At 35.8% G+C, this 14438-nt stretch overlaps 1 protein-coding gene across 1 annotated transcript in view; it reads left to right on the forward strand.

Annotated features, from left to right (window-relative positions):
* LOC136838424 (uncharacterized) overlaps positions 1-13290 on the forward strand; it is a 56453-nt gene extending 43163 nt beyond the window's left edge. Inside the window, exons 3-6 of the mRNA XM_067103299.1 lie at positions 7875-9347; positions 9933-10083; positions 11032-11199; positions 11711-13290. Coding sequence (XP_066959400.1) covers positions 8576-9347; positions 9933-10083; positions 11032-11199; positions 11711-11915 — 1296 coding nt within the window. The 5' untranslated portion in view covers positions 7875-8575 and the 3' untranslated portion in view covers positions 11916-13290. The remainder of the gene's footprint in view (positions 1-7874; positions 9348-9932; positions 10084-11031; positions 11200-11710) is intronic.
* Positions 13291-14438: the final 1148 nt, after the last annotated feature.

Here is a 14438-nt window from a genome sequence, read left to right on the forward strand (position 1 = left end):
TTATAAGTTAGTTCAGTTTGTATATGTTGATTAATACACCAATTTCTCTGTGAAGACCATCTTAGTGTGTTGACACAAACCTAATAGTTATTTTTGTACAGCATTAGAATTCGTGTTAACTTTTTTTTACTGAAAAAAACACGTTAAATAAATAAAAGTAATTAGGTTCCCGCACTCATGTGTACACAAGGGTCGCTTACTTGTACCTATCTATCTATCTATCTATCTATCTATCTATCTATCTATCTATCTATCTATACTTGTAAGAATTATTACTCAGAAACTATAAATGTTCATTCCTTGTTTTCAACCATTCAGATTTATTTGCCAATAGTGACTGCTGGCATGCCAGTTCTCACAGCTAGTTACCTTACGCCGTTTGGTGAGCAAATAACCAATGTTTTCAGACTTTAGTTTGTGCCATAGCAACTTTACAATGGTCTGTTTCAATATAGGGGTTAGGTTCCAATGTTTTGAGCTACGCCTGCCACACTTCATATATATATATATATATATATATATATATATATATATATATATATATATATATATATATATATATTATTTATTTTACTAAAGGACCTCATTCAAACTGGATGGTATCTAATGGAGTATTTATTAGAAAAAGTTATAAGCTTTTTGGACAAACAGTCACACTGTCAAGTATCCTTTAGAAATTCTACTAATGCACAGAACAATTGTGTATGTGATAAAGTTAAAGTTAATATATATATATATATATATATATATATATATATATATATATATATATATATATATATATATATATCAACAACAACTCCTGCTTTGTCTTGCAATTTCATCATACCAAACCTACAAGTATACAGGTCAGCTGAACCTCTAAAATGTGAGGCATTATCCTGAGGGCGGGGTCGAACCGATATACGATACGGTCGGGTGGGCGTGAGGACCTTTCTCCTTACTTCTCCAGCTCCGTCTCCTGGAGGGCGTTAGGATGTTCAACTCCCCCTCAAACTGTAGGTCGCACTCGAGCAACGAATCCCAAGAATTCCTGTGTAGGTGGACCTCAGGAAGAGGGTGCTTGTACCGTATTCTTGAGCTGAGTCCTGCAGGTTTAGTTGTTCTAGCTCAGGAATTGCTTGTAGTCTTTTGTTTGGGGTAAATGATCTTTTGTGTATTTGTATAGTCGTATATTATCTTGTACTAGTGATGAAAAACCATGAGTCCTGCAGGTTTAGTTTTTGTTTGGGGTAAATGATCTTTTGTATATTTGTATAGTCGTATATTATCTTGTACTAATGAGGAAAAACCAGAAATAGTTCCTAGTTTTCTTTCGGGGATAAATGATCGTGCATGTTTTTGTATATTCGAATGGAATGGAATATAGAGCTTAGGCCAGATGCCAAGCACTGGGACCTATGAGGTCATTCAGCGCTGGAAAGGAAATTGAGAGTAGGTAGGTTTTGATACCAAGGTGGAAGAAAGATAATATGAATGGAGGTACAGTAAAAGGAATGAAAGGGGTTGCAGCTAGGGGCCGAAGGGACGCTGCAAGGAACCTTTAGTAATGCCTACAGTGCACCCCGTGAGGTGCACTGTAGCACTACCTCCCTACGGTGATAGTTGTATATCGTATGGTACTAGTGGTTAAAATGTATAGTGCATACCAGAAATAGCTTGTAGTCTTATGTTCGAAGGTAAATGATCATTTATATTTGTATAATTCAGTGCTAGAAATGAAAATGTATATTAAATAATAAATTTCATTAATTTTATGGTATAAAATGTAAGTAGTGCATGATATGCAAATGTTTATATAACTCAATGTATGTTTTTGTAAATTTGTGTATAGCGGTAAAAGTGTATAATGAATAACATATTTTCATTAACTTTATGATATAAAATGTATATGTAATGCATGAGATACAAATATTAATATACATCTTGATGTAGCCTCCTTTATCTAAGAAGTTGTATACCAGCAAATGTTATTGAAATAGAAATATATAAGAAATATTAATGGCTGACTTCACAAATTTATAAAGCATTTGACCAGCAATTTCAAAATGACAACTCGTTGTAACTGTTTTATATATATATATATATATATATATATATATATATATATATATATATATATATATATATATATGTATTAATATTGAGCCTATATTGTAGACTTTAGATTTTTTTCTATTTAATAGCGTTACGGCAAATTTGTAAAATATGTTGCGCGCGTGTTATCCCGCCTGTAATATGCCCCCCGCCCCACATATTCTCGAATCAGTTATAACTTATTACAAAACAGTTACGCTTATCCAGATTATGCAGTGACGTCATCAACGCGTTTTCACCCGGTATAGAAAATGGGAATGAAGAGACGGTAACTATTCCAGAAGAATGGACCCCGTATTTTTGTCGTAGGCTGGTTTGAGTCTTCTACTGGTTCTACAAGTGTTAGTTAACACTCTCCCGTTATTTTGTCAAAAATTGTGTAAAATGAAGTTAGAAATATAGGTAGGAGGTAATTCTTAAAGCAAAGACAGAATATCACAGAAGAGAATCAAAGTTATTGGATTCATATACTTTTATTTCTGTCTGAACTTAACTCAATAATATATATATATATATATATATATATATATATATATATATATATATATATATACATACACATATATATTATATACATATTATATATATGTATATATATATACTGTATATTTGCAAGTGCACAGCTTTACCGACCCACCTACGGGAATTTTTTTTTCTTTACCTATTCGGAAGTTATTGCAGTTTATGTCAATGCTTGCCGTTTTGCTTAAAGCATACTTCCGTTGAATGTTTCTCAGTGTACCTCCTGGAAGATTGTGTGGGAAAGGTTTTTGGTAGTATAACCTGCCAAAGTTCTTACGTTATACAGTTCTAGAACCGTGTTTCATTTTCCATTATTCCAGATCGTATTTTAAAGAAGTGAGCAAGCATAGTGGTTTGAACGATAGTAAGCGTGATAATAATGTTGTAAGAAAACATAACTTATAATCATTCTTCCATTGCTTGTTTGTAATCCGGTGCACTGTATTTCATTGGCAATACTGGGACAGTTGTAGTTTTGTGTAAAAGAAAACCTTTGTGCCGGCTTCGGTCTGGTCCGTCCGCACTTTTCTTGTCCACTGTCAGATCTTAAAAACTACTTGAGGCTAGAGGGCTGCAAATTGGTAAGTTGGTCGTCCACCTCCAACCACCAAACACCAAATTGCAGCCCCTCTAGCCTCAGTAGTTTTAGTTTATTTATTACAGTTAGTACAGCTATAATCGTGCTTCTGGCAACGATATAGGATAGGCCACCACCGGGTTGTGGTTAAAGTTTCATGGGCTGCGGCTCATACAGCATTATACCGAGACTACCAAAAGATAGATCCGTTTTCGGTGGCCTTGATTATTCGCTGTAGCGGCTGTACAGAAAACTCAATTGCACCGAAGAAACTTCTGCGCATTTTTTACTTGTTTCAAGTGGAATTAATTTTCATTTGTAGTTTCGTGTTTATTTATTTACTTTCTCGCTTTTTGGTATTTTAAAACTGACTTTTTTTTTTTTCGGAAATAGTATTTATTGGCTGAGAATAGGATTCATATTTCCATATTAATTTTAGTATCTACATTTTTTGGAGATTTATTTCCAAAATCTTCTAATTCATATTTATGGCAGGCAAACTTTTTGTAAAGCCATTCATATTTTCAAAGTATTGATCTTTAGCATCTGTACATTTTTCGGAAATTTATTTCCAAAACTTTCTGATATACAATTCTAGCCCCAAAACAAACTTTGCAAAACTCTTTGTCAAATCATTCATTACACCGTCAACTCCGTAGTGCCGTCAGTGTACCTCATGCGGTGCACTGTAGGCAATACTTAATGTCCTTTGGAGCGTCCCTTCGGCCCCTAGCTGCAACTCCTTTTCGTTCCATTTTACTGTACCTCCTTTCATATTCTCTTTCTTCCGTCTGACTTTCCACCCTCTCCTGATAATTGAATCACAGTGCAACTGCGAGGTTGCACCTTTCAAACCTTTCTACTGTCAATTTTTCGTTTCAGCGCTGAATGACATCGTAGGTTCCAATGCTTGGCCTACGACCTAAATTCTATATTCAGTTCAATTCAAATTCAATTACACCGTCAAAAAATCATTTTTTTTCCGTCAAGCAAATACCTCAGTACCTTGGCTGGGCATTCACCTCAGATGCCCAGGCATTGAGAGTGTCTGTGGGATGCGCAGAGTCATGGCAGAGTGCGCTGCGCAGGTTGATCCTCCCAGTTCCGCCTTTTCGCTCAGTCTGGCTGAAGAAGCTGTGTTGTGACGTAGATGAAAAGCTGTCTCCTCCGTTTCCGAAGCTGACGACCGAGCGAGGGGTTCGAGCGCACATTAATATTTTTCTTGATTGATTTGTAGACAGATTCATATCCACATTATATATATATGTATGTATATATGTATATATATATATATATATATATATATATATATATATATATATATATATATGAATATTTATATACATAATTATATATATATATATATATATATATATATATATATATATATACATACATATGATGGTGTTATGATTCTGTATATATAATATATGCAGCTGTATTTGAGTGCAAATTTTCTCTCTCTCTCTCTCTCTCACGGAATTATTATATCTCTGTTCGATTAAATTTGAAAAACAGTGTTTACGTCTGGAAAGAATGACGATTAACGAAAATATCAAAATGCATTAGGAACCTTAAAGTGTATTATCATTATTCTGTTACTGGCAATAATAATAATAATAATAATAATAATAATAATAATAATAATAATAATAATAATAATAAATTCATTTCAACTCGTTCCTTTATGTCGGATATCTCACCGAATATGGATGTTTGCATTGCCCACTGCAGAACTGTTTGCATTACCAATGTTTTAGGCGCACGTATTACAGGTGTAAAGTGTTTGTGTCCCAAATAGTTTAGGTGTTTGTATGACGAGTAACTTTATATGTTTGCAGCAACAATTTAAGTTTTCTAGGATCAGCCTTTATCGCCATTAATTTTTTCCGTATACCGTCAGTCCTGAAATTCGTTTAATTCTTCAGTTTTAAGCAAAGCCTTTTTTTTTTTAAGGTAACTGAAATATTTTGGGTTATTTAGTTGGTTAAAGAGTTTTGGAAAAAATTTACATTAATTTATTTAGTTATTTTCCTGGCTGTGAAACAGAAAGTTTAAAAGTGCACTTTTATCCATTTTTAGTTTTTATTAGTTTATTATTTCTTCTTTAGTGATAATCACCTCTCACGATCAAGCGCATGTTTGCTTCTGATTTACAGCAAGCAAGAAGTAGGCCTAATAATGTGGGCTATGCGTCTAATTCAGAGCAGTTCAAAGGTACAGACTTAACAATAATTGGTTTTTCTTGAGGCATTTTAATAAACATTATCCTTTTTTTATAATGAGTGCACGTTATTTAGATTTTTTATTTTTAAAATGTTTTTATATTAACTAAAATATACGAATTCCTGTTTGTGGAATGTTTTCGAAAGTTCCCCCCAGATGTTGCGAACAGTTATGTCTATAGGAAACGCAGCCGTGGGCATTATTTGAACAGATGATTTTGGGGATTATAGTTCTGAGGTCCTTGACAGATCGGAAGGCGGAAAGCATATGTTTGTCTATTCATTTTTTTTCACATCAAATGTTGAATGCTTTGTAAATCTGGTGTTCATGGGAATGGAAAGATGTCTATTTTTTCATAATTACGTAAAACTTTAAGTATTGTAGTTCTTGTGAAGGTGAAATGTGTCAAAATTTTCTATTATATATATATATATATATATATATGTATGTATATATATATATATATATATATATATATATATATATATATATATATATATATATATATATATATATAACCTTTTTTAAGCACGTTCATATATAGCCTTGAATATGAAAACATTTTAATGTTAACATTACTTATTACTTTTTATTTGTTGATTCTTCTTTGTATCAATAGATCCTGCCTTCCCATTATTGTGTTTACGATAATGAGCTGTGAAAAACTGAAAGGTTTCCGCTCGTCTAATACCTATTTAAAGTGTAAATATGCAGACACTCTCTATTGAGCATTGATGCATTCAAAATGCACACTCTGCGTGTAAACACTTCTAAACATTTATGTGTCTGTGGGTCACCTGCGTTATGGTACTGGCGCGCATCCACTGTGTAGGGACGAGACCCGTTACGAACTGACCGTTAGCGGCATAAGTAGTTTATTGACTACGTCGATGCTTTGGCTCAATTCTGGAACGTGCGTTATGTTGAAAGGGTCCTTATATGATTCAAGGAACTGGCTTCGCTTGTTCGTCGTATAAGAGTTGATAGTCTCATGATTATGCTTAAAAACACCTTTGTTAGAGTAAAGGAACAGTAGGTTCCTACCTATGAAAAATGCTTATCATCCGGGCACATTTGTTCCTTGGCTGAGAGCACCATGTGCTTGTTGCATTGAAAAGCTTCCCTCGTATGTTATGCACATACTTTCTTGGACGTGTTTGCTTTCCTTAAGATAACAAATCTTATTTTCATACACCGTAAAATGAGAAATGAGTGATTGATCGATGGATTTTGATGCAGCACAGGAAACTGGAGGTGTTAAGGTCTGGTTCAACGACCGTAAGAAGAAGAAAGAATAAACAGTGGTGTTAATTGACACTGCTTTCTCTTAACACAACTTCTTCCTCAAATCAAAAGTCTTCTGATTACAAAATCATATAAAAAAAAGGCAAATTATTCTTCTTTTAGAGTTTTCATTTGCAGTTTTGCTGATCGGAGATTGTATGATGCAAATTTATGGCACTTAAACATCATGTCAGTCGGTTAACCAATATCACCTGTGCCTGAGTGGTCCTGTGTCGTCTGGACGTTATGCAAGTCATCTTACAACTTCAGCTTGATATAACCATGTTTTTGCTCGTATTTTTGTCGTTATGTTTCTGAAAGCAATGGATATATGTGGAAACGAATCTAGGTGAAAAAAAAATCACAGGAAAAAAGCCAGAAAAAAAGTCACAATAATCTTTCCTAGATAGTGACCCCCAAGGGTTTTAACCCGGCATGTATCCACCTTTGTAGGGTGTTTAGTACAAGCCCGTTGGGGATTTCCGTATAAACATGAACAGAAGACTGTTAATATCATAAAGATAATGACCCCCAAGAAATATTATGAATTCCCTTGACTTTATTACCGGCCACCATAAATTAATGTGACACTTTTCCCAGCCAGAGTTGTGACTTTTTTTCCCTGTTAATTTATTACCGGCCACCGTGGAAACTTGGAAAGTATAGGCAATTCTGGCAGAAAATGCACATACGAAAGAGCAAAAAGAACTTGTTAGGCATCTAGCCCAGTAAGATTGATTGATTTGTGGCTATTAAAACTGGCGTCGGAATAGCCCTTGTAAGAGGAAATACATAAAAATTTTAATTATGAGTGGTAATTTCCAAACTTATCATTTCACTCTGAGTTTGTTTTTTATGGATATTTGATTCGTCTTTATACTACCCCATCATACAATGAACCTTCTTTTTATATGTACTTCAAGGTAAAAGAAAGATGCAGTTAACTATCAAAGTAACTTCATCCGTCATGTCTTCAAAAACGCCCATTTTATTACTGTAATTTTTAATTCAGTAACCCTTTCTCATGCCTCTTCCACCCTGTTGTAGTGTTTTAATATTCTTAATGAGTTCTGATTCTTGAGCTAATAAAACTAAATTGATTCTCACATACTGTTATGAATGAATTATTGTAACAAAAGCATTAATTTTATGTATTTGTTATTCACAGAATGGCGAGGCCACTGGAATTACTGACGATGGCAGTGACGTCACTGCTGATTTTACAGGGGTCATCGGCGACCCATCCATTCTATCAAGCATTTAGCCCACTGAGAGAAGCCTTTGGAGAAAGGTTATTCGATCTGAAACCTTCTCCTGATGCTGGGGCCTTGTACACTTCTCAGAGCGCAGAAGCTACTAGCCCTTTAGGAGTTTTATTCAGAGAAGAATATGACAAGACAGACCTTAGGCCTAATTCTGAGGCTGTGAACTCAGCAGGAATCCAGCTGGAGACTAAAGGGCCCAGCAGGAGGTAGCAGAATAGGAGCTCAGCAGGAGCCTTTGAGCAGAGTAAAGGCTCAGCAGGAGACTTTGAGCAGAATAGGAACTCAGCAGGAGACTTTGAGCAGAATAAGGGCTCAGCAGGAGACTTCGAGCAGAATAGGAGCTCAGCAGGAGCCTTTGAGCAGAATAAGGGCTCAGCAAGAGCCTTTGAGCAGAATAGGGGCGCAGCCTGGGGCTTTGAGCAGAATACGGGCTCAGCAGGAGACTTCGAGCAGAATAGGAGCTCAGCCTGAGATTTTGGGCAGGATAGGGAGTCAGCAGGAGACTTTGAGTAGAACAGGAGCTCAACCTGAGGCTTTGAGCAGCATAGGGGCTCAGCAAGAGACTTTGAGCAGAATAGGAGCTCAGCAGGAAACTTCGAACAGAATGGGAGCTCAGCAGGGGACTTTGATCAGAATAAGAGCTCAGCCTGAGACTCTGAGCAGAATAGGAGCTCAGCCTGAGACTTTGAGCAGAACAGGAGCGCAACAGGGGATTTCGAGCAAAATAGGAGCTCAGCAGGAGAGTTTGATCTCAGCAGGAGCTCATCATGGGTCTTCGAGCTTAACAGGTCATCAGCAGGGCTCCAGTTCTTTAAATCTGGGAAAATCTGCCTTCAATTTAGATACTTTCACCTTCAACAGGAATAATACAAGAAGAAGAGACGACATATTCAGCGCACTGGCTGACGTCGAAGTAGACCTTCCGGAGGAATTAGAAACTGCGGAAGACGAACACATGAGAATCAACACAATTTCTGAAAACAGAATTCCATCAAAGTCGCAAGAGGGCGAAGACCATGGGACAGCCAATGACTTCACCAAGAAAATCCTTTACGTCGTGAAGAACGTGGAAAACGTTTTATCGACAATGTCCTTCATGAAGAACCTTTACCATACCAAGAAGGCTAGCATGGCAATGTTGTCTCCTCCATCTTCATCATCACCATCACCATCACTTTCTACACCCAGTGTAACATCTTCGATCCTAGATGTACTTCTGGACGTACCATTGTTGGAGAGCCTTCGGACTGTTGGACTGACGGCGAGAACAGAGAGGGACTTCTTAGACCACATGGCTTCCGTTCTCGTAGGGGCTGAGTCTAGGAGTTCTACCCTCACACTTGATCCTGTTACGGTCATCGCCCTCCTGACGCTTGGTGAGATATGGCTTTTGTATCTGTTCTTTTCAGGTGTCATGTTATGGTGTAAAAAATCATCTGGTAATGTAGTCAGTTTGCATATTGTTTTCAGTTTATGCTGTTTTTTTTCAGTTAATTTTGTTTATACACATATATTTGTATGTATGTATTTTTGGTTTATACACATATGTTTGTATGTATGTATATATATATATATATATATATATATATATATATATATATATATTATATATATATATATATATTATTTTTACTCAAAATGTAAATGTTATCAATATCAAGATGAAGCCAAAATTACTTTGTAGAGGTGCTGGAAAATCTTTCATTGGATGGTTCTTTATCAGTCTGTTGGAAAGATGTCATATGTGATTTAATTTTTATATTTATTTATGTTTGGTCTTTGGTTTGAACAAAACCAGAGGTGATTTTTAAAATTATCTTTGGTTTTAAGCAAAACTGCAGAATAAAAAAGAGAAAATTCAAACTTTCTTGGGCTGTGTAAATAAATTCTCAGTTGCTTGCATGCAAAGAACTGGTTTCCAGCCTGGTGGCATGTTTTAATGTTCTGACTCATTCCAATAGCGGCATACTTAATCAGAGCAGTGTACGAGATTATAACGGTGACTGGACGTTCCCTGGATGGAGATCTAGGAAGTCTTGCTTTCTCCGACTTTCCTGAGACCATTACGAAAATTCACAATTGGATCTCCACCATTAACGTCAATGTTGCTGGGTAGGTTTTGAGGAATATAGTATTTGTTTATAAACATACTGAGGAAAATTATAGCCTTTCACCTTTCAAACAGAAAGGGTTTTTTTTGGATAGACTAAATGGACCTTCCAAAAATAACCATGGACAAAAATTCATTGTTGACTTTCAGTTGTCCACATTCATGTAAGAAATAATGTACATTATTTCTGTGGATCCCTGTATTCATGTCAATGTACTGTATCTCATCCAAAAAACCCTAAAACAGGTAGAAACTAATTGTAATGCTTTAAAATCAGATAGAACTGAACCAGAAAGTCTGTAACAGGAATATTACACAAATATTAAAGCTATTTATTTGTCAATACGCAAAATAACCTACTGTTTATAACCCCAGTTGATAATATTGTCAGTATCCTTCCGTACTCTCACCAGATCGGTGAATACAGATTTCTTGGATTGCATGATTTATGAAGTGGCCCCTTTCCCACTAAATTTTTCTTGATTGTAGTTTCTAAATTACTTATATTCCCCTGTAGTTTTTATGCAGATTTCAAGTTTGCTTAGTTTTCTCCTTATATTTTCATTCTCCCAAATGCAAGTACAGGAAGCTTCCTACTTTTAGACTTTTGCTTTCTATTTTTTCTAATGTATCGTTTCATTCTTGCCCACTGTAAGTTGGATTCATTTTGTTTTAGATTTTTTAGTCACTCCCCAGTCTTTGTAACTTTCTACCATATCATTATTGATAAGATTTAACTACCTAAATTAACTTTCGCACGTGTTAAAACTTTTATGTTATTTTATTAATAATTTATCTTAAACTATTGAACTTTTCAGTAATGCTTTGTATTTTACAAGGAGTGGATGTGATCCTATCCTCAGTCCTCCTGTTTTACCTAGGTTGAACAAATAAAAATCATTTATTTTCATCTTGTATTGACTGTGATTTTCCTATTTTCCCACCACCAGAGAAGGAAAGGTCACTAGAGATGTCAAGGACAACCTTGATGTCCCCGGGGACTTGGCAGCGGTCCTGAAACTACACCGGCAGGGCAACAATCCTTGTGTCAAGGAATTCCTGTGTCAAAGCCTTCAGTACAGGCCACTGAAAGTGTTGAAACTTTCTGATATGATGATGTAAGTTCACCCAAGATGCTTGTTTTAGAACAGAGTGAAATAGTCTTGTCACCTGCTGATTAATGATGCTATTTGAATAATGATTTTAATTTCAACCAAGATGGTTGTATGTTTGGCAGCTGAATGAAATAGTCTTTTCACCTGTTAACTAATGATGCTATTTTTTAAAATAATAATGCTTAATTTTGATGTCTTTATCATGCAGTTATTGACATTAGTAAACAGGAATACTGTAAGGGTATTTTCGTGTATAAAACTTGAATTTCATGTCATTGGCCCCTATAGGGTTGTTCCACTTGAATAGGGTTATCTACTGAATAATAATATGGAATATTGATTCAAAACTGGTTTAACTGCACAATATCAGAAAATATTCTTTGAAACTACTCTGTTATTTATATTAACAGGACTGAGTTTATCGCCAGTGACATTTTTCATTATTTTAGTACTGTACGTTTTAGAAATTTTACATTCATTATAAGACTCATTACTTTTTCTTTACTTCTGTCAGAGGGTGGATAAGTTACTACTATGGAGATCCAACTGTGAGCCAGCTTATTGACAGTGCATTGGAGGACAACGACACCTGCAATGGCAGCACCCGTCACACCTGCTCTCCTGGCACATTAATTGAAATCAGTCAACTGAGGTCCATCTTTTCCAGTTTAACAGAAAAACTCTTGGGTCTTGTGGATACTTACCAGAATGCATTGTAGGGCTTTTGTGGTACAGTGTTGTAATCTTAACTTTCTTCATTTATGTTGGTTCCCACTTACAGATTGTTACTGTATGTATACTGTACAGGTATTTGTAGATTAGTACTGTAAATATTCCACAGGTCCAGTATCATCTCATCATTGGATTTGAATACTTTTTCACTTCAATATTTTTAGTATTTTGACATGTCCACTTTCTCTCTTCACCTCCATAGTTTGTGGGTAGCCTTTGGGAGTTTAATGGAGAGAAAGGGAATTGAAGTATTTAATTACTGTATTATTTGTTGGAAATGATTGATATCAGAAAGATAAACTGTGTGCCTTCCATTTAATGAACTAAGGCATCCTACAAAAATATATGTAGCTTTTTTGAAGTAGTTTTGAGGGGCTGAAGTAAAATCAGTCAGTAGCAGTAGTTGTCAGTATAGAGGATCTTATTTTTCATTGCTATAAATGTGTTGTATTAATAAGATTCTCTTAAAGCCTAAGTACTTAACCTGTACAGTAGTTGCTTTTAGTGATATTGGTGCTAAACAAGTAAAACATTATACAGTATTTCCTTGGGAGAAGTATGTACTCGTAGCTGTACAGGGAGCACGTGCAATTGTTACTTTCCTTCAGTGTATGTAGTGTAAATATTTTTAAGTAGACTTCCAGTTTTACTGTAGTTTTGCTATTTAGGGCATTATAATTATGCCAAAGGGCAATTATGTAGTATAATAACATATCTAAGAGTTCAGAGTTTTGAAGCATTCAGTTGAAGTGAAGTCATTTAAGTATGCTTTGAGCTTTTGTACTGAAGGCTGTGGTTCCTTTGTTGTTCAACAATGTGGTAGCCATTTTCACAGTTCATTAGATACACTTTAATGATGGTTATAGACAGAAGATGAAAAAGTCCCAACACAGAGTATTTGTGCATTTCTAAACTCTGTACACAAATTGAAATTTTTTATATTGGAATGAGATATTTTCTGTTGAATTCTTTTAGCCATTATAATGCTTAGTATTATTTATGAAATTTTATGTAAGTGAAATACTGTAACTGTTTATTGGTAAATACTGTATCTCATTTCACAGAACTATAGTATTTATAATGATGTTGCAGTCAGTGTTTGTGGAATGTAAATATTATGTTTTGTCTGCAAATATGTTTTGGCATTGTTTTAGTGAGCAGTTACAGGGAAAAGCAGGTGTATCAGGTCTTAACTTTTTGTATCTAGATCCCAATATTGAGTCAATAGGTCTTAACAGTATGTCAAGGTAACACTCAGCACCTGTGGCATGATGCATCACCTATCCTTGCTTTGCCTAGGTCAGAAACACCTCTGTATTACCATTACAGTAATTATAGTTATGCCTGATCTGCACAAGCTGATGTTAACTTTGATTTCCTTAATAGTCCTGCAGATTCAACATTTTTCGGTGTTTTTGTGTTAGGCAGAGGTTTGGTTCCCTCTGTATCTTTTTTCCACTATTCTGTCAGATATAGCTTACGGCAGCCTGTGGAATTCAGGCATGAAATATGCCACTCCACACTTGTGTTAGAGAAACAGAGCAATGTTTTGTTCTCCCATTTAAACAAATTTTGGTTCATTGTCTGGGTACAAGGTATACTATTTAGTAGATGGAAAACTCAAACTGCCCAACAGGAAGGCCTGAATTTTCAGATCCACCCAGGGGACCCTCTGTCTCCCCAGTTCCTATATCTGTCAAAAGGGACAGAGGAGATTAGTAGCTTTGTACCTCAGGCCCGTTGAGAAGCATGTGATGTTCTTAAGTTGGCCCAGAACCCCTGATGAGGTTGATTCTTGGCTTTTCATTATCTTTGGTGCCAGATGTCAAATCAACTTTTGAAGCTTTGTTAAGGTACTGGACCGAAGAGAGCCTGGGAAATGTGGAAGCCAAGAGTGTTTCTTTAATCATTTTATCTGGGGAAACAGTGAAATTATAGTCTCTATTACAAAACTTGCTTTGCTAGGATTTGCATACCCAGATACTCCAAATGGAGACTGTCCGTCTCAGGAGCATTGAAAGTCATCTTATAATTCCTGAGGAAAGTGTTCCTACATGGTTTTAGTAGAGGTTGGCACTCTGGAAGTTGTAAGTTTGAGTAAACTTTCTGTTAACATGCTGATAAGACATGGTGGCAGGAAAACTATACCTTGTAGACTTTTGAATCGGTAAGCTCAGAGAGGTGTCAGTGTACTTGCCCTGCTTTTGCAGATCGTTCTTGGTTACTTGTCATCTTTGAGAAGTTTGTGCCCCAAGGGGTATATACTGGCATTCACTTCAGTAATGTCTGAAACAGGAACTGGTCCCCCTCCAGAGATCATCCTACACATCCTATGCCTCTCAGTCAGGAGGTGAGGGACAATCAAGCTCGGTGGCTAGATAACAGGAGCCTCCTTATCAGAGTTCCTTAAATTCCTTACCTTCAGGATTGTTTCTATATTGGATGTATCAAAGAAGGGAAAGAACACACAATTCAGGAATGTAAATGCTTCATGTATGTGGACAGGAGCA

The sequence above is a fragment of the Macrobrachium rosenbergii genome, chromosome 5 (genome assembly GCF_040412425.1).
Source record: "Macrobrachium rosenbergii isolate ZJJX-2024 chromosome 5, ASM4041242v1, whole genome shotgun sequence".
Taxonomy (NCBI): Eukaryota; Metazoa; Arthropoda; class Malacostraca; order Decapoda; family Palaemonidae; genus Macrobrachium; species Macrobrachium rosenbergii.